At 38.8% G+C, this 26,638-nt stretch overlaps 1 protein-coding gene across 2 annotated transcripts; it reads right to left on the bottom strand.

Moving 5' to 3' along the window:
* Nucleotides 1–395: 395 nt before the first annotated feature.
* CDK2AP1 (cyclin dependent kinase 2 associated protein 1) lies at nt 396–23,669 on the bottom strand. Of its 2 annotated transcripts, none has more exons than XM_075177455.1 (4): nt 23,442–23,669; nt 11,635–11,744; nt 2,664–2,790; nt 396–1,339 (listed from the first exon to the last, which is right to left on the bottom strand). In XM_075177455.1, the coding sequence occupies exons 1-4, from the start codon at nt 23,506–23,508 to the stop codon at nt 1,272–1,274; spliced, it is 372 nt and encodes a 123-aa protein (XP_075033556.1). In that variant the 5' UTR covers nt 23,509–23,669; the 3' UTR covers nt 396–1,271. The 2 variants fall into 2 exon arrangements, with proteins under 2 accessions (XP_075033556.1, XP_075033565.1); XM_075177464.1 differs by having other exon boundaries at nt 11,647–11,744; nt 23,442–23,663.
* Between the last annotated feature and the right edge of the window lie 2,969 nt (nt 23,670–26,638).

Raw genomic sequence — 26,638 nt, 5'->3', positions numbered from 1 at the left:
AGATATGGAAAACCTGCACTGTTGGGGAGCCCTGAGGACTGGGTTTGGGAAACCCTGGTAGAGTAACTAAACCACTATGGATACACAGACTATAGAAGTTATGTATGAACCAGTTAATGGTGCCTCATATTAGCTGGTGGACTTATGTATGCATTTGCAAACCTGTAGTATATGAATTATGTTGTTTAATAATAATATAGGTATTAGTAACTGGTTAGTTATTGAGTGAGGTATTTGTTTATTGTGCCTAACTATTTAAAAAACACTTATTATTTAGTTATTTTATTTAAACTGTTTAGTGTTTGCGTGTTAGGAAATGAGATTTAACATGAGGCCGAACCTTATCTAAATACTTCTAAACCTTGTGTAAAACAAGAATACTTCAATTCAAATCGTTAGTGAAAATAAGCTTTATTACATCAAGTAATAAATACATACAAAGATGCAAATAGTTAGACTCCATCATTTTTCTCCACCGACACTTACAGCCTAATGTGAATACATAATAATAACCATAAGGAAGATCCTTAATTCCACCTATAGAAAAGTCATTGTGTCCCTTTTTCAAGTTAAGGAACACATGCATGTTGAATGATTAGCAAAGCGTTTACAGACATGCAGATGCATAGGTCATGATACAAACCCCTTCAAACAAAACTCTATAATTTTTTTAATTGTCTTTAATTATTTTAGAACAAAAACAACTGACTTGTGTTTTAGAAATTATATCAATGTCCTTTCTCAGACCGATCTGGACTTATGACTTGGCTAGCTTCTGCTTCTTTCAAATAAGAATACAGAATCTTAACGTTCTGGGGGTTGTTTTATTCTATAAGAGTAAACGGAGATTGCATTACTTTAGTTAATTACAGAAACTTATTAACAAAGGAAAACATGCATTCTTCTTGTAAAACCAGCACAAGTTATTAAGCATCTACTTATAATGCATAAAAGTTTGTAGAACCTGGATATTAATGTACAAGAAAGATAAACAAAATATATTGTAGCTTATGATGCATGATATCAAGAATTTCCTTGGACTCTTAAAAAAAAAAAAAAGAATCTGAAAGAGTCTTCAATACTTTATTATATATGGAAATTCTGTTTTGTAATAAAAATTGCATCTTGTGTTTAGCAGCTTTACAGTACATTAGTGGGATCACAAACAGTTATGTGAATCCCACTGGCTAAATATTTAGAAAGACTGCCCTGAAGGTTTATAAAATCCGGAAATAGCTTTGTATGCTTCAGAGAGGTGGTATTTGGCATAGCTAGGATCTGGCGTTTCGCTCTGTCTCAGCCAAACATTCTCGTACCAATCCTCTTGCGTGAATGATTCCTGAGGAAAAAAGTGTTCTATTAGTAAGGTATAAAAAAGGATCAGTGTTGTCTTATGTTTTACATGTCTCTGTACCGGTTTATGCAGATAATGTTTAGGTTCTATTACTTAGGACATGTCCACTTTCTGATATGTCCTCACAAAAACGTGGGGCCACTTCCCTGATATTTTCTCTACTGTACGTTTTTGAATCCACTTAAGTCATACCTCTGATTCACTACCCCAACATAATTACATTTCAAAGTCTCAGTGCCAATCGTTATCATATTGTAGATTTGCATATCTAATTACATTGGTGGAGTAAAAAAGTGGCATTTCCACATCCATGTCACGTTACATTATGTCATGTAACTGGGCAGCTTAGCACAGATTATAACAGGATTCGTCTAATTACCTAAAGGAAACTATAAGACTAGTGTTTGCTTTTTATTTACTCATCTAAAACTTAATGATCTCATTATTATATTTACCTAACAGACCATTTGTTTACATTTCCTTTACAGTGGTACTCCTGAAAAGTTTATGTTTAAAAATGGCTTTAAAGGCTAAATTCACATTTAAAGAACAACTTCTAAGTCATTACTAATGGCATTTTGGTAAATACTATTCTCTATTTTTGGTCTTTTTGATTAACAGTTACAACTTCCTACTCAGTGGCTGTAACTGCTCAATCTCTGAAGTGGTTAAGCTTCTTGCTAGGGCAAACCACCTCATCCTGTAGACAACGTCATCTATGTGCTCACCCAACTCCTCTCCATCAGAGCATCATGCACCTGACTTCATAGAATTTAAAATCACAGTGTGGAAAACTTTTTGTACCAGTAAGTGTTTTCTCCAGCAGCGAGTAAGAACGAATCAACAAGTTTAGACCAATAATGTGTCCTGACAAGGGGGCTGCACTCATAAAGCAAAAAGACTAAGTGGATTGCATTTAGGAAAATGTTTGAGGCACAGCTAAGGTTGGTTGTGGTGTACTCCTTTAAAAGTGGAGCATTTAAGGTTTGTAGACTTTAGCGATGAAATACTATATAGTTTTATTACTTGATTTATAGTTTTATATACTTATTTACTTTATTGTTGCAATAAATATGCAAATACAGGTGAACCGGCAGTTGTTATCTTTGTATCTTTTACTTTGTGGCTTGCCGCAATTTCCTGTGCTACAACATCATTTTTAACTGCTACGAGCTACTAGTTTTATATATAATAAAATAATGGGGTTTGAGACGGTTAAGAGCTAAAATACTGTAATTATTTTATGAATATAAAAGTGTAAATAGAAGACATAGAACTTAGCAGCTCTTGTATTATAACACACTCTTACCTCGTTTTAGTCTCTCCATTGCACTTTTACTGCCCGCATAAGTTGGCCTAATTTCTTTACCCAGCTCCTCTATGATGACAAGAAGTTCTGCGTACTTGCTTTGGGGTACCTGATTACTAGTAGTACCCTAAAATAATATAGCATACAGAAAGTCAGTCACATAGTAAAATATTCATCCAATGCTTATTACTACCATAAATATCCATTAGATTAATAAAGTGCATTTATTATAATTTTATTCTTTAATAAAAACACACAAGGTTCATTTATTCGCCACATGGGATTTTTCTCCTTTGTATATTTATATTCTTAATATTTGTGGAAGCTACCCTGCTTTTTGTTTATATGATCCTTAGATGCCAATATAGCAATGGCTAAATATCATTAAATATGATTGAACAATTCACTGGCATTGCCATGAATCATTTATTAATAGTTATGCAAAAGTGAAGGTAAAATAAAAAAAGTACATAAAGGCTATTTATACCAAGTTAGTTAATATAGTAAAATGGTCAGGCAATATACTGTATGTAGTGCTGTTCTTGAATAGTACTGCCATGTTTGGGAGATGCTTTTGCACAGTTTGGTGTTCGCTGTGCAATGTGACTATACACATGGTAATAAATGGAAATATGGCAAGTCATACTAGTGTTTTACTGAATATATGAAGAAAACCTTTCATAATGCTTCTTTCACAAGAAATATAGACATTGGCACTGCATAATGTTTTTGTAACTATACTTAATATCAATATTTTATACATGGGTGATACATATTGACATGTGCCTAAATTACAGTAATGTAATGCATCCAATGAGGAAAACTGGGTGCAGAAACATAAAAAGCATAGCATGGATAGGCAATAGTAATGAGTGCAACTCCCTCTAGTGGAGTACCTTATTGCATCATAAAGTGCACCTGTCACCCGCACACAATGGAGGCAGACATTTTGTTGGCTGAACCTATATTCATGAGCATTCAGTGCACCTATATATCCTCTTGATTATTGATTCAGTTCCAAAAATGGATGTTTCCTTTATGTGTTGGCAACAGGTACTATTTAAAAATAAAATCAAAAAATAAAGTTTGGGAAAGACTGAAAAATCACATGCATATTGAATAAAAAATTACTATTGCCTGTTCATATCACTCTAGTTACATTTACACACTAAGGGAGTTTTCCACCTTCCTGTTGTATTTTTACATCACTCTCCATTTTCCCCACACTAATACTTCAGTAGTAGTCCTTCCACTGTAGCTTGGTTCACCATGGTCTCAGTACTTAGGTAGTGTCCACAATGATCTCTGAGCACCGAAGGATCCAACGTACAGATAGAAATTAAATCTGGCTCCTGATTTGATGGCTACTGTGATCTTCCAATCAGAACATGGCTGTCATTTCCATTCATCAGATCCCTCCCTCCTCTGTTGCTCAGAGATCGTAAGGTAGGGACAAGAGACACCTGGTAATTATACCCTGCTGAATGAACAAACTGCGATGATCGGTTTAAAAAATAAAACAAAAAGTGATAAATCTATTTATTGGTGTGGTTTTTCCATCCCTAAGTTAATGTAGAAAGAAACAATGAAATCTCTCAACTTGTAACTATTTAATATCTCTTTTATATCATAGATTGCAATCCATTCCTTTGTTTACATACTGGTTTTGATTACCAAGACTCCAGATAAAGAATCCAATAGATGAGTCTTAGGGGGGCAGGTAGTTATAGGACTGGCGCATGCATGAGAATTGCAGGGAACTATCACTGAGGTAGACAAGCCCAAAAACATGCTGTGCTGAGGCTGCCTGAGAACACAAGTTGTTAAAAATCACTGCCTAAAGATAGCTACACACACTGGGACTGATGCCACATTGGACATGAAAAATAAGCTCTAAAAAGCTCCAGGTAAAAATTGCGTATTTACACCCATATGCTGATTATTGGGCATCTCAAGATGCATCCAGCTCTACACTAAGTAGCTTATGCGCCAGGTTAACGTGTGTATTTTCACCAAGATATTCTTATACACAACCAGGTCAGAAGCTTAAGGAAAGTGTTTAACGCTTGTTTTGCTAGACATATATTTTTTCTGGGCATGCATAGTACAAGTTTGCCTATTTTACTGTACAGAAATGGGCATACACCCAACTCTGCCAATTGGTATTTTGGCCACACTTGTAAAAGGAAAATTGTCATAGTTATGGTCATAAAGAACACAGTGTTCCCCGTTAGTTAATGACCAAACACAAGCCAATGCATCTACTTGTGATGACACTGGACAATCATTTTGGGTCCACACACAGTGTTCTGGCCTAATTTGGTCTAGATCAGGGATTCTTAACCTGTGTATCGCAGCTCAAGAGATTATTCTCAACACTGTTTATGTGTAACTGTAACATACGGAATGGGATCCCTGTACTAATCTAGATTGACGCAGACTGGCCAGTGGTGCGGAGTCTAACAAGCTCCCCGGTGTTCACCAAGATCCAACGCAAGGCGGCATGGGTTTTGCTGCCGAAATCGCACTGGTCGCGGTCCACAGGTCTGTCTCTAGATGTACCACTGCGGAAGAAAGAGATATGTAGGCAGGATAAGGCAACGATGAGAGTGGTCAGACAAGCTGGTACGGAATACAGGCTGGGAGCGAAGGCTCTCCCTTACCTCGATACAAATTGAGACCACTGGTCAGATACTATATGCGTGGGATATCCACAAAGTCGGAATACTTCCTTGATAAAAAGATCAGCCAGAGTGGAAGATGAGGGAAGACTCTTGAGGGGAACAAAATTAGCAGTTTAAAAAAGCGGTCATTGATGACCCAAATGACCGTACAACACTGTGGGAAGATCCGTGATGAAATCCATCAAACTTTGAGACCATGGAACATCACGAACTGGCAGCGGAATGAGAGGGCCAAAAGGTCTCTTCCTAGGAGCCTTGTGTTGAGCACATTCTGAGCAAGCAGAGACTAAATTTCTCACGTCCTTATGCATGCAAGGCCACCAATAATTAAGGGAAAGTGACTCCCAAGTCCTCCGAATGCTTGTATGACCCATGAAGAGGACATTGAGCCCAACATAATAATTTAGTACGTCGGTGGGGAACAACAAAAGTCTTACCAGGAGGACAACTTCTGTCAATAAGGCGTGTAACAGCTAGCACACACTTGGGATCGAGAGTAAACTTGTTCTCGGGATATTCTGTGTCAGCAGAATTGAATGAGCGGGATAGAGCCTTTATATTCTTAGATCCGGGACGAAACATAATATTGATATCGAAGCGCAAAAAAAGAACAAGGCCCACCTCGACTGATGGGGGTTTAGACATTGCGCTGAACTCAGATATAAGATTAAAGATATAAGATTTTTGTGGTCGGTGTAAATGGTCACTGGGAAATTAGCACCCTCCAAAAAGGTGCCTCCATTAAGATAGAGCTAGCTTAATTGCTAAAAGCTCTTTACAGAACAAGTGATTCTCAGGCGATCAAGTACATCTGCCACATGCCTGCGGTGACTCTGACTCCTTGAAAAAAATAAGACTATCATCCAGGTAAATAACCAGGAACTGATAAGAACCTGGAAGATCCCATTCGTAAAATTCTAAAACACTGCCGAAGCATTCCATAACCCGAAGGGCATGACTTAAGTATTCAAAGTGTCCATCACGGGTGTTAAATGCTGCTTTCCATTTGTCACCTTCTTTAATTCTGATTTAAATTGTATGCTCCTCGTAGATCCACTTAAGAGAAGATAGTAGCCCCTTTAATCTGATTGAAGAGTTTGGAAATCTTTGGAAGTGGATATCTATACAGGGGCGAAAACTACCAGCCTTCTTCACAAAGAAGAATCCCGTTCCTGTGGGAGAAGAAGACTTACTTATCCTGAATATAATCAGCCATGGCATTAGATTATGGAATAGATGAGGGAAATACACACCCTCTAGTAATGTGTTTGCCACACTGGAGGTCAATAGAACAGTCCCAAATTTTATGAGGTGGTAGTGCAGTGGCCTTTTGTTTGCAAAAGATGTCCGCAAAACTTTGGTATGGAGTAGGAAGTAAGTGAGGACCACTCAATTTAGAACAAGCCAAGGAAGCCATAGGAACAATCTTAGATAAGTAATGACCGAGTGGATCCCAAGACAAGATATGATCAGTCTGCCAATCCAGAGTGTGTGATCGCCTTCGTAACCACTAGAAAGATGGATTCCTTGTGCAACTGGCCGATCTGTAGGATTAACGGTACCGTTCTGGTCAGGATGAGACCACCAATGATCTTGCTTTCATCAATGGCAGTAAGGGAGACAGGGTGTTCCAGTGGTTGAGTAGGAATAGAAAACTGTGAGACAGTGGCAGAGGAGATGATGTTGCCTGCAGCTTCAGAATAAATAAGTGCAGGAAGGAAAATAGTAACGGAACCAATGAGCAAGTGAATGGAAGCAACAAAACTGTCTTTACTGTAGGAAGAATATAATGGAGAGAGAATAAGAAAATATGACAGGAGGAACCTCATGTGGCCTCTCCAGTACTCGTTTTATGCTTTGTCATTTCCCGGACGCTTGGGACAGGCTCCTAGAAGGTGATCCCTCCCCCCCTCACCACAATATAAACACAGCTTATTCCTGAACCTCCTCTCCCGATCCTTAGCAGTGAGCCGGGTCCTCCCTAACTGCTTAGGTTCTTCAGGGGGAAGAGTGGGAGTCTGGAAGTTAGGTGATAGATGAAAGGTGCTGCATCGAGTCTGCTTTTTTTAAAGGTTTTGCTCCTTAAAACATAGGTCCACCTCGATACATAGTGAGATAAATTTGTCTAAGGTAGCGGGTAATTCACGTGACACAAGTTCTTACTTAATTCGGTCTGAAACACCCTGCCAGAAGGTGGCAACCAATGCCTTGTTGTTCCAAAGAAGCTCTGATGCCATGGTTCTGAACTGAATAGCATATTGCCCCACAGATTGATTACCCTGTCGTAGACAATGAATTCTGGTAGCAGCGTTAGACACCCTACCTGGTTCGTCATATCTTCTTGAAGGTGGACAAGAAATTGGAACAATTGTGCAAGAACGGATTATTCCTCTCCCAGAACGATGATCCCAAGCTAGAGCTTTGCCCAAAAGGACCGAAATAATATAGACGACCTTCGCTTTCTCTGAGGGAAAATTCCCAGGAAAGAGTTTAAATTGTATGGCGCACTGATTTAAGAAACGCTTACAGAGTTTAGGGTCACCAACAAATGTAGGTGAGTTTGGGGTGAGAAGTTGAGAGGCTGTAGTTGGTGAGGGGGTAGATTCAGATGAGGATGCCGAAGATCTAGACACCGCTAGTGTGGTCTGCAAGGTGTTGATTCAGGCTTACAGGCCTTTAAGGAACTTCATGAGGTGTTCTTGATTAGATTCCTGCTTCTCCACATGTCCTGGGAGATGTGATCCTCCGCAGGATCCATGTGATCCCTGTGCTAATCTAGATTGACGCTGGCAGACCAGTGGTGTGGAGTCTAACGAGCTACCCGATGTTCACCAAGAACCGCCGCAAGGTGGGATGGGCTTTGCTGCTGAGAGTTTTAAGTTCGCGGTCCACAGGTCTGCCTCTAGATGTAGCACTGCGAAAGAAAAGGACACAGGTAGGCAGGATAAGGCAACAATGAGAGTGGTCCGACGTGCAGGTCCGGAATATAGGCTGGCAGCGAAGTACAGAGTCAGTGAGCAAAATCTGAGTCAAGACAAGCCGGGGTCTTGTAACACAATTTGGCAGCGGAGTACAGACCGGATACAAGGAGCTACAAGGCTAGTACGCCTTGTAATACACAAATTCCTCTGACACTGAATGACTGTTAGAGTGAAGTTTATATACACAGCAATTCAAACTCCCCGCCCCGATATGCAGTCATGTGACTCCTGATACCCGGAAGCGCGTCAGATGCAGGGAATCAGGACAGCTCTGGAGTGAGGAGAGGTGAATGTGTAACATTATTGTGGGTAACTATGATCCACTTTTGTGGTTCCAATTAATAATTGTATTTAAATATTATTCAGTGCAAATTGTTAATGTTATATCAACAGTACTTTTAATAAATTAGTATACATAACTTGTATCAACTTGTATAACTTTAATGGATAAAAAACTTGTATAACTTGTAGCCAACATTAAATTATTTGAATTGACATTCATTATTAATTACAAAATGAACAATAGGTCCAAAAACTATGTGAAGTGCTGTGTGGTCAGGTTTACAAATGCAGAGGGCATACTGGATAACTAGTATTACTGCATATAACTATGCAAAAGTGATATGTGCTGACATTATTCTGTTTTGCCCAAAAGTCAATTCAAGTACAACACAATTATAAAAACAAATGTATTTTTGCTGTACAAAAGTGTATTAAAGATCTTATTTACATGTGTATGAATCGTTCACAAAGGTAATTAGTGTTCCTTTTAGTCTTCCAGTAACATTCACAATAATAATAATAATCGTATCTATAATGTCTCATCAAGTAATATAAATAAACCCCTGTGATGGAGTTATGAAAGGATAACCAGATGTATAATGAGAGGTATATAAAGGGAATCAAGCAAGAATGCAGGAGCACACTTTAGACACTAAAGAAATACTAAACACAATAGCAAACAATCTGAAATAAACATGAAGGGGCCTGATTCATTAGTGATCTTATCATGTGCAGAATTTAAGATGCTTATTTTAAGAAGAAACGGCGAGATAAGAGTGCAGTTAACATGGATTTTCATCTTAACTTAAGAAATTCTTAACTTATGCAGTGGATTTTGCCTCTTATCTCCCTTTTCTGGGCATACACAGAGTGGATTTTCTTCAGATAAGCAAAAAATGGCAGATAAGATCACTAATGAATCAGGCCCGAGGTTCTTAGGCATTCACAGTTTGATCAGAATGTGCACTATTTACGGCATCAACAGAACCTCATTTCAGATGGGTACCTACATTATTCATTTGTATAACAGTACATAGCTCTCACTGTTGCAACTGTCTACAGATTATACATAGTGCTGGTAGGACCTGGGTGAAAGCTACCCAATTAAAAACAACTTCCCCCACTATGGCACTTTTGCATTTATACCCCCCCCCCACCTACAACGTCATAATCAGTATGTCACTGGACACATACTTATTGCTGCTAGGGCAACTATAGCACAGAATTGTAAAACCTCCCTGATCCCATCTCTTTCTAAAATCATAACTAAAATCCAACGCAGTATGAGATGGAAACTTTGGGTTTTAAATACTCTACAGCTGTTTCTTCCCTGTTGATGAAGTGGTTTCCATGGTCTCAATACTATACCGAAATTTACATGACCCTTAAAGTTTAAATTTTGCCATATTTGGTGGTCCTGCCCTAAAATATCCTCCTTTTGGGATCGAGTTAGGACCCTCCTCTCCTGCCTCCTTCCATGCCCTGTCCGGAAAGACCCATGGTCTTTTCTTCTGTGTTATCCTCTGATTGATGAGGATAGACAGTCTGCAAAATTGGCTTCCCATGTCCTTGCAGCTGCGCGATGCCTAGTACCCAAGTCTTGGAAACAAGCTCAACCCCCCACAATGGCGGCCCTGCAATCCTATATTTGGTTTATTGCCCGGATGGAACAGATTACATACCACCTACATGACAAGGATTATAAATTTCACCAGATTTGGGCTCCTTGGCTTTACTTATAACCCCATACCTCTTGTACCAACTCCTTCCTCCTAAAAAGGACTCCCTATGTTCATAGGTGTCCTGACTCTTGATGCTGTCTCCCTTCCCAGAGTATCTACGTAGTAATCTCCTTTGAAACTTTTATTGCCTTTTTTTTATTTATTTGTTTCTCTTCTTAAAATGGGAAAGGGAAGGATAATAGTAAGGAAATGTGAGGATAAAGGGAAGTGTGTTCTATTTTTCTTTCTTTCTTGGTGACGACCAGTGTCCCCGCCCCACCCCCCACACTATATTGTTATAAAATGTTATAGTATCTTGACTATTCTGGATAACAATTGTATACTTACCTGTCTGTTTAATGACAACCTGTTGTTGTCTCTGATATGTGTTACTCAAATATTTTCAGCTCCATTGACATATACCCATGATATGTATTGTTCTCTGTTTTTGTTTTTATTCCTCCAAATGTACTAATTGTTGATTCTTATCTGTACATCATTGTTATTTTTCAAAATAAATACCGGTAGTTAAAAAAAAAAAATTTTCAATTTTGCTGTGTACCCTCTGAGCTGTCCATTATTGTTAGACCTAAAGGGACCCAGTTCAAAATCTGTTGGCCTCTAGACTTGACTCCTTTACTTTTCCCTCTATCCCACCCCCCCTGATGTCTTTGTTATAAGTATTTTATATCTTTGATGTTTCTCTTTTTTATTTTCTTTGTTATATGGTGGCAATGTTGATTATTTAACTTTACCTCACATCTTGATTAGTTACTAGTAATCATTGCTGTCTGTTATGTGTTCACTTAAAACTCAATAAAAATGTTTACGTTAAGAACACCTATGAATAAATAGGTTGGGTGCTGGGCCAAGGCTCATGTTTATTTACAGATATCATGTAGCATATTAGTATTATAGAGCCTAATGCACATTATTTGTTATTGTGATTAAAGTGTGTTCTTGCATATCATCATCATCATTTATTTATATAGCGCCAACATATTCTGTAGCGCTTTACAATTGGGGACAAACATAGTAAACTATGGGCAGCACAGTGGCCTAGTGGTTAGCACGTCTGCCTCACAGCACTGGGGTCCTGTATTACATAGTCACAGCAGTGATGCACCTTTTTATATATTTGACAAGTTCGGGTGTACAGACTACATCCCCATGTGTTTATTTTAAAGGGAATCAGACACTTGGATGCCAAAGATGGTTTTCAAACTTGTATAATTCTAGCACCGGATCAGATCTGGAAGTATATTTATAAATAAATGACAAGTAAGTAGTTAACATGGCTTACTTTCTGTCTTACCTGTGTGTAGCCTAAAGATGGAGGTCCATAGTCATTCACCAGCTGCCTGTATTGTGCTGACAGTGCCATGCTAGTAGAAGGAGAATGTGCACTTACAACTGTTGAGAAAGAGAGAGATTTAAGAATAAAGATTTAAACTTATAATCTAAACTAAACTGTACACATATATTGTGACTTAATAATGATGCAACAGTGGCCATTGTTCCTGCTAAGTGTTTAAACGATCATAATGTGTGAAAGGTCCCATGGATTTAAGGAGCTATGTGCACATTTTCGATTGGGCCTGGAAACATCCATATATTGAGAGGAATACTGGGAAAATGAGCAAATGTTTTCCCTAATATTCCTTTCTTGTGTTTTTAAAAATCGAGGAAATGTTTTTGTCTAGTACTGAAATGATATCTTTTAATAAAACAATGGTAGAAAGCCCTAGAGCTAGAATGGTAAGAGATGAGCGGGTCACATGGTACAATCTTTTCTCTCAGCTTGGATAATCAGGTTATACTGACGTGAGAGAGCTTAGGCTGTCAACAAATGTGAGTAAAAATGTTATATTTTGCAAAAGCTGTTCATTTTTTGCAGTTAGTCAGAATCAAGGCTATCCTATTGTTAGATACTGTCATTGTGATATCAAGTACCTGCTCCCCCCACATACCTGTAAACATAACTGGCATATCAATACCGTTTACCACTATAAAATTACCAAGGAGAGGGTGTGTGACAAGAAGGTCCAAATAAAAGCTGTAATCTCTTTAATACGGCTTTTGATTGGTCTTCCCTCTCATCATCTGTTTTTCCCGGAGGAGCCCCAAGAAAAACAGCTGCACCCCCGACTATGGGTGCGAGGGAGTTAGTAAATGTAATATGTAGGTGTAGTGTAGCTTTAAAGGACAACTAAATCCAAAATTCCAAAATTTAATTATCAGCAGTGGGTGTTTCAGTTACTGTGACATCAGTGGCCCTATCCCTATTTATAAATCAGTGACGGATACACTACGAGGGCGACATGATGTGACCCTCTACCCTTCAAAAGGGCCGCACATTACCCTTAATCTCTGTAATAAGTTAAAACAATACATTTAAACAAAGAGTCACCTATCTATAATACCATAACAGCAGGCATTTTAAACAAGGTTACAAGCTATAACAATCAAATCTGACAAAGCAGGAAGGAGCTGGGGTCGCAGGTGAATGTTCCTAGGGCTGCCTGCTGCCCATCAGTGGTATAAATCAAACAATTCATGCAGTGAATTTTTGCATAGTGAGTGAGCTCAGCTATCATGACTTAAGGTAAAGCAGCACCACCCTCCTAACATGTCAACCTGTTGCAAAACAGTGTAGCTTTGCTATAAATGTTAAATAGTGGCTTTACCTGATCTGTAAACCAGATTCGTTTGACAAGAACAATCTTTCAAAATGTGAATGCTGGTTGTTGCTAATATTATTATATCACTTAATCCCTTCTGATTGATATATTTAAATGCCTCTTCTTTGCATCCATTATTTTTACCTTTAAAGTAAGACACATTGGTTTTTATACTTGCTCTCCTCAGGAATAAACTGGTAAATGTATTGATTACAAATCGTATTATGAGACTTTCCTTTATGTTCTGTGTCTTCCCTGAAGAAAATTGTATCTACGCTTATGAGATGAATTGATTACTTTGGCATGCAGAAGTTAACATGGTGTTAGAAGTCCCATTACACCAATCAATTTCAGGGTAATTAAAATCCCCTACAATTACAACATTCCCCAATTGTGAAAATTTTTCTGGAGTCCAGTCTCATTGTCATGATTTTGTAACATTCTCCCACAATTATCTTGTGATTCCTTATCCCATTTGTAGAGCCACCCATCATTTATCAGAACCATCATCATCTTACTCGCTTTCAGATTACTTCTGACATAGAGGCATAATTCGCCACCATTTTTATGTACTCTATCCATCCTAAAGAGAAAATATCTATGAATATTATCAGCCCGGTCATGTAAATCATCTAACCAAGTTTCACCAATCAAATCACGTTTCTCAGATACCCACTACTATATTTCTCCAATTTTGGTCGTCAGACATGTAGTATCTATGGACATACACCTAAGTTGGCAATTAGTGCATGTAATATATATATATATATATATATATATATATATATATATATATATATATATATACACATACATACATACATACATACATACATACACACACACACACACACACACACACACACACGTTAACCCGTGCATGATACTCATGCATTTTTTTGTCAAATAATGTCCGTATACCAAATTTCAGGTCATTCGGATGAGTCCTTTCTGAGAAAATAGTTTTTTTCACAGACACACACACACACACACACACGCCGCTACCCATGCAGGGGCGGATCTAGAAAATGTTTGTTCCCCGGGGGGATGTTAGGGCGGGGCGATTTAGGCCCCGCCCCCTTTTCGACTTCTGAGGCTGCCGGGGGCTGCACAGTATGTGCAGGTCCGTTTGGCAGGGACAGTGTGCTGCCCGGCTGCTCTGATTGTGTTTAACACAATCAGAGCAGCCGGGCAGCACACTGTCACTGCCAAACGGACGGACATACTGTGCAGCCGTCGGCAGCAAACCCCTGCTAGAGGGAGCGATTGCCCCGATCGCACCCCCCTGGATCCGCCACTGTACACATGTGTGTTCATGAGGTACAATTACCTCACGAAAATGAGTTTGACCCCTCAACTCGTCAATAATGTTGGTATACCAAATTTCAGCCCTTTTTTTGAGGGGTTTTCCCCACACACACTAAGAATTTAGTAGGTCAGGTAACCCGTGCATGATACTCATGCATTCTAGTCAAATCAAGCTACTTAAGGTGTTAAAAACTCCCCACTGTCACCCCCGCCAACCACCAACCACTCCCAACTGTCACTTCTCCTTCAAGAAATATATAGGTCAGTGTATAACTCTGCCCAGCAGGTGGCGCTGCAGCTTGTTTTTTTTTTACCACACACAGACAGACTAACACACGCCACTAGACATTTATATTATAGATATATATATATATACATACACACACACATATATGTATGTGTATATATGTGTGTATATATACACACATATATACATATATGTGAATATATATATATGCATCTTTCTGTGATTTGTATATCAGTCACCATTTTCTGTCATACCCTTACCCCATATCCACCCACCACTAACACCTGTTCTCGCTATGACCTATTTCACTAGCTATCTTCTAACTCTCTCTCCTCCATTACCCCTACATTACATTGCCAAAAGAATGTTGACACCCTTTGTAATTAGTGTATTTCAGCTGCACCCATTGCTAACATGTGCATAAAATCAAGCATACATACATGCAATCTCCATAGTCAAACATTAGCTGCAGAACGGGTTATACTGCTGTAGGATGGGGCACTATCTTAGGATGCCATCTTTCCAACTAGATAGTCAAATTTCTACGCTGCTATGGTTTCACCGGTCACTGTAAGTGCCGTTATTGTGAAGTAGATACGTCAAGGAGCAACAACAGCTCGATCACAAAAACAGTGAAGCAAACAGAACTGGTCCGCTGAGTTATGAAGCGCATAAAAATCGGTTGCAACAATCACTACACAGAGTTTAAAACGGTCTCTGGAAGCAACAAGAACAGTTTGTCAGGAGCTTCATGGATTGGGTTTCCATGCAAACAAGCCACAGATGATCATGCACAATGCCAAACGTTGGCTGGAGAGGTCTAAAGCACACTGTCATTGGACTCTCGAGAGGTGGAAATGTATTCTCTGGGTTTGGCAGATGCCAGGAGAACGCTTTCTACCTGAATGCATACTGTCAACTGTAAAGTGTTATGGAGGAGGAATAATTGTATGGGTCTGTTTTTCATGATTTTGCCCCTTAGGTCCAGTGAAGTGAAATCTTAATGAATACAGCATATAATGAGATTCTAGAGAATTGTGTGATTCCAACTTTTGTTTGTGGAAGGCCATATCTATTAAAAAAAATGGTTCCCCAAATTTGGTGTGGAAGAACTTGATTGGTCTGCACAGAGCCCTGACCACAATTCCATTGAACATCTTTGGGACAAATTAAAACATGGACTGCGAGCCAAGCCTCAGTGCCCAATATCACTAATGTTCTTGGGGCTGAATGCATGTAAATCCCCACAGCCATGTTCCAAAATCTAGTGTAAAACATTCCTAGAAGAGTGGAAGCACATATGGATGTGAACATACTTTTGGCCATGTTGTGTAGTTTAAATACTCCTCCATCCATCTCAGAGATTTCTTCTCTTCTATTTCAGTGCAATCCATCCTTAGCATAAATACTGTACCCCAATGAAAAGCCAGACCATTGCTCTAGTAAGACCTTCTTACTTCCACCAAGGCTTTACCAATTCATTTAGGTCCCTAAGCTCCCTTTGTCTTACCTGTATTGTAAATGGCACTGGCAGTATCCCGGAGAATACAACTTTGGATGACCTCTAAAATATCCCATTGGTGTGATCACCTCAGTTCTATGCATTGCTATAGTACAGAAGGATTATCCATAGTTCTAGTTGTTATTGGGGAAAAAAATGTTGCCTAATGATCCTGTTCAGTCTTACTAAATACAGGGAGAATAGTCCTGTATCCTTGGATAATTATTTTGATAGTGTGTCTGAGCAATTAAGATCAGCCTTTTTTTTTATTATTATTAATTATTGGAAATTCAGAGAAGGTAACTGACTTTGAATGATCAATGATGTACAACAGTTTGTAAAAGGAAATCTGTACTGCAGTATGATTTTAGTTTTGAGACTAAAATTTAGTGTGACACTCTGAAGAAATTTAAAAATTGAAATTAAATGGTAGTATGCTATAGAACAGTGGTCGGCGAACAGGGGTAAATTACCCCAAATGGGGTAAAAATGACTTTTCCGGGGGTAACCACCGTGGCTCCAAAACGTTTTTTTTTTTATTTTCCAATAAATCACATGACTGCGCGGCGCGATGGCTCCCAGCAGTCCCCTCTCCTGCTCTCTCCCACTGAATGTTGGGCGTGACGTTATCACGCCCGACGCCAATTTCAGTGAGGAGCAGAGACGAGCAGCGGCAGAAGAGGCAGAAGAAAACAAGAGTAGAAGAACAGAAAAGAAGAAAAAAAAAGAGAGAAAGTCAATAGAAAAGTAAGTAAAATAACAGGCATATAGGGTGAGGGAAGTAAGAGAGGGGGGAACAAAACTATGGAGGCACATAAGGTGAGGGAGGAAAGAGAAGGGGGAAACAAAACTATGGAGGCACATAAGGTGAGGGAGGAAAGAGAGGGGGAAACAAAACTATGGAGGCACATAAGGTGAGGGAGGAAAGAGAGGGGGAAACAAAACTATGGAGGCACATAAGGTGAGGGAGGAAAGAGAAGGGGGAAACAAAACTATGCAGGCATATAAGGTGAGGGAGAAAAGAGAAGGGGGAACAAAAGTATGGAGGTATATATATATATATATATATATATATATATATATATATATATATATAGTCAATTGCATTATTATTAGATGCTTAACTAGAGCCTTGCGCAACAATCAGGCCCCACCTGGTGCTCAATTAGAGGTGCTTTGGTGTCTTTTTCTCTCTTTGGATGGTTTTACATTGGTGCTTCAATCAATTTCCATGTGTTCATTTTGTACAGCTTTCAGCAAGTCTCATCATCATCATCATCATCAAGTCTACCTTTGCGAACAAGGATTTTCAACTTTAACGAACATAAAAACAAAGCAGAGAAATCGACTGGACGCTGAAGACTGTATCCAAATTGCTCTGACATCAAAATGCCCCAATATTGATGCTCTCGTATCAACAATGAAGCATCATCATTTCTCTAAAGCCTGAAGTTTTGAAGCTGAAGCTGATTCCATACAGGTTTGAATTCAAATAATAATATCTGATTACCTTAATTATTATTATTATTATTATTATTATTATTATTATTATTTTCTTAATTTCTAATCAAGGGGGTAACGTCTGCATTTCTAAATATATTTTGGGGTAAAAGGTAAAAAAGTTCCCTGACCCCTGCTATAGAAGGTAAATGTTGTAGATGGGAAGCCCATATAACCTACATAGCTATAAAAGGTGATAAGTCATGTGGTTAAAAGTAGGGAGAACAACATGGAACATGTAATTGTCTCAATAACTTATAGGAGGATTAGACCTTGTCCATAAACAGTATACGGCTCCACGCCAAAATCAGATGTATTACATGTAAGTGAAACAGTTGTGCCACCTCAAGTCAAGGTGGTAACCAACACCCTGTAGTTTACTTGGGTTGGAAACCTAATGAGAATGAAAGGAAATATGCCACAACTGAAGAAGAGTACTTGGCTATCAAGTGGTCACTAGACAGTACATGCTGGGAAGACTATTCAATTATTACTGTGAATGTGCAAATATGTAAAACAAAATAGAGACATCTACAAATTTACAGTAACAAGGCCAGAGACCAATTGAGGAATGTTTATGTTTTGTCCCGGTGTTCTGTTTAGCTGCTACAAGTTGCTGAGAAACAAATATATGGGCTATATGTTTTTCCCAGATTCATGTTGGTTTCTTCAGTTCCGAGAAATTTAGTTGTTTTATTTAAAGAGTATCCATTTATCATCATCAACATTTAGATAGCATCCAGCAAACTCCATAGCGCTTTACAATTGGGAATAAAACACAGTAATAAAACAATACTGGGCAATACAGGGACACAGAGAGATAAGAAGGCCCTGCTCACAAACTTACCATCTATGGGACAATGGGAGTTTGATACATGAGGTTGAGTACTACATATTGGATATTGGTCCATCCAGGATGCAAAGGAAAAAAATGCTTAGTGGGCTATATGATCAATTCACACGGCAATGTTGGTCAAAGGGTTGTTTTGTGTTAACTGTGTAAAGGGTGGTAATAGTATACCTAAGGAAGTTATGAGGGTGGTTAAGGAATTTTATAAGCTTGCCTGAAAAGGTGGGTTTTTAAAGAGCGCTTGAAGGTTTGAAGACCAGAGGAAGGTCTTATTGTGTGAGGGAGGGAATTCCACAAAATGGGTGCCGTCTGCAAAAAAGTCCTGTAACCGGGAATAGAAGCAGGTGCAGGTGAGTGATGCAGATCTTGTGCAGAACAGAGGTAGCAAGTTATGATATTTTGAGACATGTGAGGAGATGTATGTTGGTGCAGATTTGTTGATGGTCTTGTATGTCCGTAGAAGTATTTTATATTGGATTCAGTGAAAAACAGCCAACCAATGTAGAGACGGACAGGGTGGCTCGGCAGAGGAAGAACAATTTGCAAGGAAAATCAAACTAACTGTTGCAAGCAAAATAGATTGTAGAGCTGAGAGTCTGATTCGTCAAGGAGAGAATTGCAATAGTCAATGTGGGAGATGATGAGTGCATGAATTAAAGTTTTTGCAGTGTCTTGTGTGAGATGTATGCGTATTCTGGAAATGTTTTATAGATGTACATAACATGATTTAGATATAGAATCAATGCGGGGAACAAAGGATAGTCAAGAATAACACCTAGGCAACAAGCTTGTGGGTTGGGATTTTTTGTCATACTGTCAACAGAAAAAGAAATGTCAGGTAACTTCTGTTGGTGGGTGGGAATATTATTGTCACGGTCGTCTGAATTTCTTGATCCGATTCGGGACCCTTGGGCCTAGCTGGAGCAGGACTGAAACAGAAACTAGCAGCCTGGATGATCTTCCTGCTCATGTTCTTGCTGAATGTAAAATATAGCAGGGGAATGAGCAGTCTGGAAATGCTGACAGGAGCACTGCACTTTAGTTATGCAGACAGGAACACTGCACTTTAGTTATGCAGACCGGAACACTGGAACCAGGAGCCAAGAACTATCCTCTGGAGAGAAGTGTGTTGTTCTGGCAATGAACAGATCCCAGCAGCAGGTTTAAATAGGATGTCCCAAACAACTATTGGCTGATCAGTTCATGTGATCACAGCTTCTGAATCTGGTTGGTTTGGAATGATCACCTGACTGCATCCAAGATGGCCGCGCCCATGCAGCAGAACAAACAGTATGTGTTTGTTTACAAACGGAGGTGTGGAGAACGGGAATGCTGCAGACGACCAGAAGGGACCCAGGTAGCCGTGATATGACAGCGGCGGATGAGGTAAGTGCGGCTAAGATCCCGATTTGTGACAATTATTAACTCTGTTTTTGAAAGATTGAGTTTGACTTGGCGCGAGGGCATCCAAGATAAAATGGCAGAAAGACAGTCAGTAACAGGGGCTAACAGATGGTGAGAGATCAGGATAGATAAATTTGAGTATCATCCACATAGAGATGGTACGGAAATCCAAAGGAGCTTATTAGTTTTCAAATAGAAGCGGTATAGATGGAGAAGAGTAGCGGACCAAGGAATTAGCCTTGTGGTACTCCAAGTGATAGAGGAAGCTGAGCAAAGGTGTATCCAGAGAAACAAACACTGAAAGAGTGATTAGATAGGTAGGATGAGAACCATTCAAGCTTGCCTCCATTTCTAAATCCAAGATAGAGAGTCCTGGAGTTGGTGTGATGAGAGATGGACAGATCAGGATTCGTGTTTTGTCAAGTCATGTGCCCAATAAAAGGTGTATAGTTGAACACATTTATTAAAATGTAAATAGAGGAATGTGTGATTGCATTTGCTCAATATACATGGACACACAAACAACTTTGTAAGTCTCAGCTATACAAACCTAGAACACACTACACAACAACCACTAAAACTAGCAGTAAAACATAGAGTATACACGATCATGTGATTTCAGGAGCGACTCACTGGGTGCACCCATAAATGTTTGTAAAAGTGCCTATAAACACACAGGCAGATCTGCAAATATATGGAGGACACAAACTACATTATGGGATATGAGGCTGTAATATGTGGTTAGACGTGAGGATGTTCTGTATTTGCTGGCAAAGGGTCTGATATACTTACTTTACTCCATATTGTACACATTAAATAATTTCATTGTCACTGTACTGAATAAAGTGTATTATTTTTACTATAGCATGCATACTATGTATTTACTTCTGTTCTGCAATGTTCTCCAAACTAAATATCTTTTAGCACTAGCACATGGTGCATAATATTATAAAGGAGTTTCCTGAACCAGACTAATTTAACTTATTAATTTAATATGTTGATCTTAGAAAGTGAATATTTTAATGTGCCACAATAGTGACTCTTAAAAAGCGATGTGAACGAAATTGAACTTTTGTTCGTCAGGATTTATATTTTTAGAATCTGGTCGTTACAAAGTGCAATTGGATATTTTAAGACAATAACTAAGGACGCTTTAATGGAAAGCGGACACATCTAGCATTGATGTTGCTGGTAACATTTTTCAGAAGTGTCACAAGTAGCAGGGCCTCACATTACTTTTGCTGTGAAGTAACATCGGTTTACACTATAGGTACATTGGTTGGGGAAGAGGAGTTTTTGGGGAAGAGGAGTTTTTGAAACGATCTGACACTTCAATTCAATGGAATTCCTTGAAAAAAGAAATGCTGGTACGCCTCTAAGTATTCCTTTTTTTAAAAAACAAATATAGAACATTGCAAAATGAAAAAACCTATAATGTGGTTAAAAAGGAGGAAATGCCAGTAGCCTATGATATCACAGCAACTGCATAAGGTGTTCATGAAGATCAACAATTCTTTTACCTTGCAGTTGGTTAGTTAAGCTGCTGACATAACATCAACATTCCGTTACAGACTAACCAGATATATAGACAGAGTAAATGCACTGCACCTCCCGCTGATATCAGAATCGCTAGAAAGGAGACACTTAAAATGAATGGCGCACTTACATGATTGTTTTGAGTTGCACTTCCAAAACTTACGTGTAAAACGTGTGCCACAAAAATGGCACATTTACATGGTTATTTTGAGATACGTACAGCTCAAAACAGTGTGCTAATATGCATCCGCATGAAGATACATTTAAAACACATCAAGATACAGTGTAAGCGTATTTTGAGCATCTTCAGCATGGTGTCCCTGGCAAAAGCCCCCACCAGTACAAGCCATGAAAGGCTTTGACACTATAATAGCAAAACCTGCAGAGTGGGCTCTCCCGGTCATAGTGGTACACAGCCCCAGACTGATAGCACTGACGACCATCCTATCACTCCTGGCCAGTGAGATTTCGGTAGTTTTTGTCAAAAGTCCAAAAATACTATTTTATTATGTGGGCTACTGGTCCTAGCAAGCACTGGCAACCATAAAAAGTTTAGGTATGTTGGTACTTGGAGAATTACAAGTGCCACATAGCCATGGCTGCCAGGGCATACTGGAGCTTTTAAAACTACAAGCACCAGCATGCCCGGTCATGCATGTGCCACATAGTAAAATGTGTTCTCCACTTTATTACACCGCTTAATCCAGTCTTCAGGGAGCCCTAACAGTGCAGGTTTTCCACATCACAAGTGAAATAATTATACCACCTATGGATCTGTTACAATGTGTCAGTCAGTAATGATTACTCCTGTGCTCCAGCAAGGAGATATGGAAAACATGTAATGTGAGGGTTCCCCGAGGACTGGATTTGAGAAACACTGGCTACATCCAAAGGAATGTACTTCTTTTGTATTAGGAAGGAAGTTAGCCTATAAAATTAATATGCATGCGTATATGACATTTAACCTTGTTTGTCAGAATCTCACTGTAAGGGGCATCCCGCCGTCAATTGAATATGCCCCTAAATGTTTTATTGGGCTCTCTATCACTCACAATCACCCAAATCCAGAACAAAATTAATAACATTCTAATTAATAATCATAGAATAATGTATATTGCACATTTCACTTTTATATGGTAACCTGCCGGTGTTTTTAAGAAGGCAATTATATACCAAGAATTTAAGTTTAGCCAGTGTTCTTTCAGCTTCTGGTTACCCCAAATTCTTCTCCCCTTTTAGATTTTCTTTGACTATATTTAATGCTACATCATGTTTAAAAAATTTAAAGAATATATAAAAAGATTCTACTAATAGTGAATGATTAGAACAACTATACTTATATTAAGCTGGGTAGTGATGATAAATGTAATAACAGTTAAGAAGCCGGAGATGCCAGTATAAGCCTCACAGTGAAACGTATAGATTGTTACATGCCTTGGCATTACCTACAGTCACTGTTTGTTATGTAAGGTATATTATACAAATGTAGTAAAGATACATAATTGAACCATAACAGATCACATAATGTTAAATATTAATTTGAAAAAACAAACAAACAATAAAATTGTAAGTAATACAAATAATAAAGTAAGAACCTGCTACTAGTGATGGGAATAATGGGCAGTACCTCATTTCCCCCTCTGCCGCCTCCTCCCAGCCTTACAGACACTAACAGCGCCCTGCACTTCCAAAAGCCGCCAGCAGAGGTCTCAGCCTCGCTCGCTTGTTCCAGATCAATCAGCAGCCCTGGGGAGCCGATCATGGAGACGCTGAAACGGACTTGATGAAAGGGTTCCTGCTGATCCATCTATGCCGCGCCTGTCACCGGGGCCACAATCTCTCCATCAAGCCCCCAAACCATCGCCAGAGCCGCTCAAGGTGTCCAGCTCTCTCGGGCCTTCCCCCCAAGCCGGCGTAGAGGAATGCCAGGGACAGGATCTGACCTTATTCCACCGGCCAAGCGCATCAACTCCAGACTGGGGCTCTCCCCAGGTATCTCCATCCACCTCCCCTCCTCCCAGAGCACCCGGGCCTGAGCCCCAGCTTCCCCCCTGTAAACTTGCCCCTTCGCTCTCGCACTTACCCGATGCCCCGTGGTTGCCGGGGAGCTGTGCGTTCAGGTTGGGCTTGTAAGACATTCCCAGAGACATGACTGCCGAGGAGAAAGGAATTCACCCACAACAACAAATAAAATGTCCTGAAATCCACTGAAGCGTCTCTTGTCTGTCTCCCTCAGACACTTTTTGTTGTTTACAGCGGCCGCACCGGCAAATATGGCGTCACTTGTACTGACACCCACAATGCAATGAAGACTCCAGACACCATGTCCCCGCACAGACCCCCAGCCACCCTCACCCTGGGGGTCTCAATCCTAAAAATTCAATGTAGAATTTTTTTTTTTTTTCATTCTTATTTTAAACGGGGAATGTTTCTTGTCCCCATGAAAGGTTATTATGTTAATAGGTCATTTCAAGTGAAATTAACACATTTTGTGACTACATAGCTATAGTTAGTGAATCTTAAACTGGATTTTTCTTTTTCTGACTTTAACAACTTATTTTTTTTTTTTTTTTTGTTTTCACAAGAGTTGACTATACTAACAGAATAATTACACAGAAGTTGAGCAGAAAATAAAACTTAGGAAACATCCCAAGATTTTTTTTTTATTTTTTTTTTTTTACTTTTGCGTTCATATATATAATTTTTTTAAGCCATGATATGCGCTATCTGCTTGTGTATTTGTACACAAAGTATACATATTTATTTTTAATCAAAAAGAAACAATGATATGTTATGATTTTATTTTATTTTTTTCCTTCTTTTAATAATAGCTGCTCATAAATGTTTTATATGTCGTGTATTGGTTGTTTGGATTTTTTTTTATTATTCTTATGGCGTGGATATTCAATTTGTCAAAGTAGTAAAACTTTAGCCTGCACTTTCCCACTTCACTAGCAATATTCATTTAATTTTTGTCATCTGTATGTGTAGCAGTGCTTTGGATGTCCCATCTATGTACCTCTTCTAGGAAGCTCAAGGAAAGTAAAATAAAATCATTTTCTGCTAAAGAGCTTGAATTGCTGAACATTTAATTGATCAGTAAATATTTATTTCCCATGTTTTTTTATGTAAAATTCAGCCTCTGAGAATTTTTTGAACCAGTAAAACGGTTTTCTTGTTCCTTTACCAGAAATGTGATGTACACAGTGTGAACTGGGTTTATGTCTCGGATGAATGACTTTGTCAGTATTAACAGCCATTTTGTGACGTATGGGCTCAAAGCAGCTAATGTGACTGCAAGAGAATAAAAGAGAGCAGAAGATGGATGTCAGCAAAGAGCAATCACTGCATAATCTTCTCTTTATGTAACCTGTATGGTGGGGCATTTGCATGCATCACATTCAGCTGCTTTGCTGACTTTTACAGCAGCAAATAGGTCAATGCTAATCACAGAATTTCTGTGAGATTTTTAACCATTTGTCCCTATGTTAAATAAAACAGTGTATATTTATAGTTCTTTTTATATATTGAGGTGTAGCCATTAATGCAAGTGCACTCCATACATTTTCTCACTGTTATAACTGTTACCTTTAGAATCTCTATGGTATAAAGATTTGTAGCAAGGCAAAATGTTTTTATATTCTAGACACATCTTTCCTCAAATTAAATAATATAATTTATAATTTATTTTGGTGCCAGAAATTTGCTTTGATACTAGGGGTTATATTTACTAAGCGTCTGTCCCGACAAACCGCCGATTCGCGGATGTTTTCCATCATTTTCTTAAAGCTGCATTTTATGGAAAACGTCTATTTTACGCTTCTCCAAATTGCAGTTTTAAGAAAATGACAGCACACCGGTTTATCGGAACCACCGCTTAGTAAATATACTCCTTGGACTCAGACTTTTTATTGCTTTCAATAAGCTTGTCATGTATGAAGTTTAAATATTTTTTAAAATTTTTTCACATTTTGTGCTTTTTTGTTTATTGTACTTATGTCTAGTAAGTATTCTACATCGATCGCAGCGGCCCTAGGAATTCTGATTGTAATCTATAAGTGTGAAGCAACAGTATTCTTAAAACAAAACTGTCTCAACCGCTGTTAATCCCCTCAGTGCAACGGACCAGCCAAGCCCCAAAATGTAGTCAACTCCCGTAAGATCAAAGTATGCGTACTCTATCATGTAGCCAATGCCAGCATTGAAACACACATAGTAGTATCAAGGCTCCTGGCAAACTCAACTCTATATGAAACCAAGTTCATATATCTAACTTGTTTCTGAGGCAACTGCAACAAAAAATATGTTTTTGTTGTTGTAAAGAAGCTCCTTACTGGCTGTATTAAGCATCTACTCTTTACAGGATGCCAGTCAGTCACGTGACATAAAGGATATGCACCCACCACAAAAGTCATTTCTGAAGTTGATAAACTTTTTTTGTGGTTTGTAAACGGTTTATGAATATTGGAGTTAAGGAATATATATGCTTCAGATAACATTCACATAGTTTTTTAAGTTTAACTTAACTGTAAAACCATCACATTTGATCGCTACCCGTACCATCCCAAATCCACCAGTCAAAAACTAACTTTACAGCCTTGATTTGCAAAGATGTTGGGTCCCAAACATCAGAAAATAGAGACATGAAGTTCCTCTGTAACTGGCACAGGAAGATTATGGTAAATATATAGTATATAGTATATATACCTGTGAAATAAAGTTCATGCATCCAACTTATTACTTACATTTTTTAATTGCACTTTAGAACAATGCTACTGGGGTGTGGCATTAAGGTGTGTTTTAAAGGGAAAGGGGCAAGGCGGCCCAGCGCTTTTGAAACACTTTGTCCTGAAGCCCTACCTTAAAAGTTGGGAGGTATGCTTTAGAAACAGCTAAGAATCAATCTGGCATAATGGAGATTCATTAATTTCCATTTAGGAATGGCAAAAAGTGCAGACCTACAATGCTTCTTTATGTGCACAAATACACCTCCTTGTCCAGTTACCATATTTCAAGGTGCATGTCCTCTTCAGAGTCCTCGGATTTGAACCCCTAATATCAATATACCAATAGTTGTGCTGGTTTGTGGACCGTTGACCTTAAAATGCACACAGTATAGAGAATGAAACACCACTTCAAAGAATAACATACTAACATTTTAGAACCCACCTTTTATTGATTAGAACTTTTCCATTTTACTATTAATATACAACTATATCCAAGATGTTGATTTATCGGAAAGGAAAGGTGGAGGTGTTGCTCATGGCAACCAATCTGATT

The sequence above is a fragment of the Mixophyes fleayi genome, chromosome 1 (assembly GCF_038048845.1).
Source record: "Mixophyes fleayi isolate aMixFle1 chromosome 1, aMixFle1.hap1, whole genome shotgun sequence".
In the NCBI taxonomy this organism is placed as follows: domain Eukaryota; kingdom Metazoa; phylum Chordata; class Amphibia; order Anura; family Limnodynastidae; genus Mixophyes; species Mixophyes fleayi.
The sequence above is the reverse complement of the archived record's forward strand: the minus strand, read 5'-3'. Positions and strand labels throughout refer to the sequence as shown.

Excerpts from the sequence above, each read along its gene's own strand:
- CDK2AP1 (XM_075177455.1), bottom strand. The coding sequence starts at position 23,508 with ATGTCTCTGGGAATGTCTTACAAGCCCAACCTGAACGCACAGCTCCCC. Across the intron at positions 11,745-23,441 it reads CGGCAACCACGGGGCATCGG|TTGTAAGTGCACATTCTCCT; the intron begins GTAAGTGCGAGA and ends CTTTCTCAACAG. Across the intron at positions 1,340-2,663 it reads AATGGAGAGACTAAAACGAG|GAATCATTCACGCAAGAGGA; the intron begins GTAAGAGTGTGT and ends TTTTTTCCTCAG.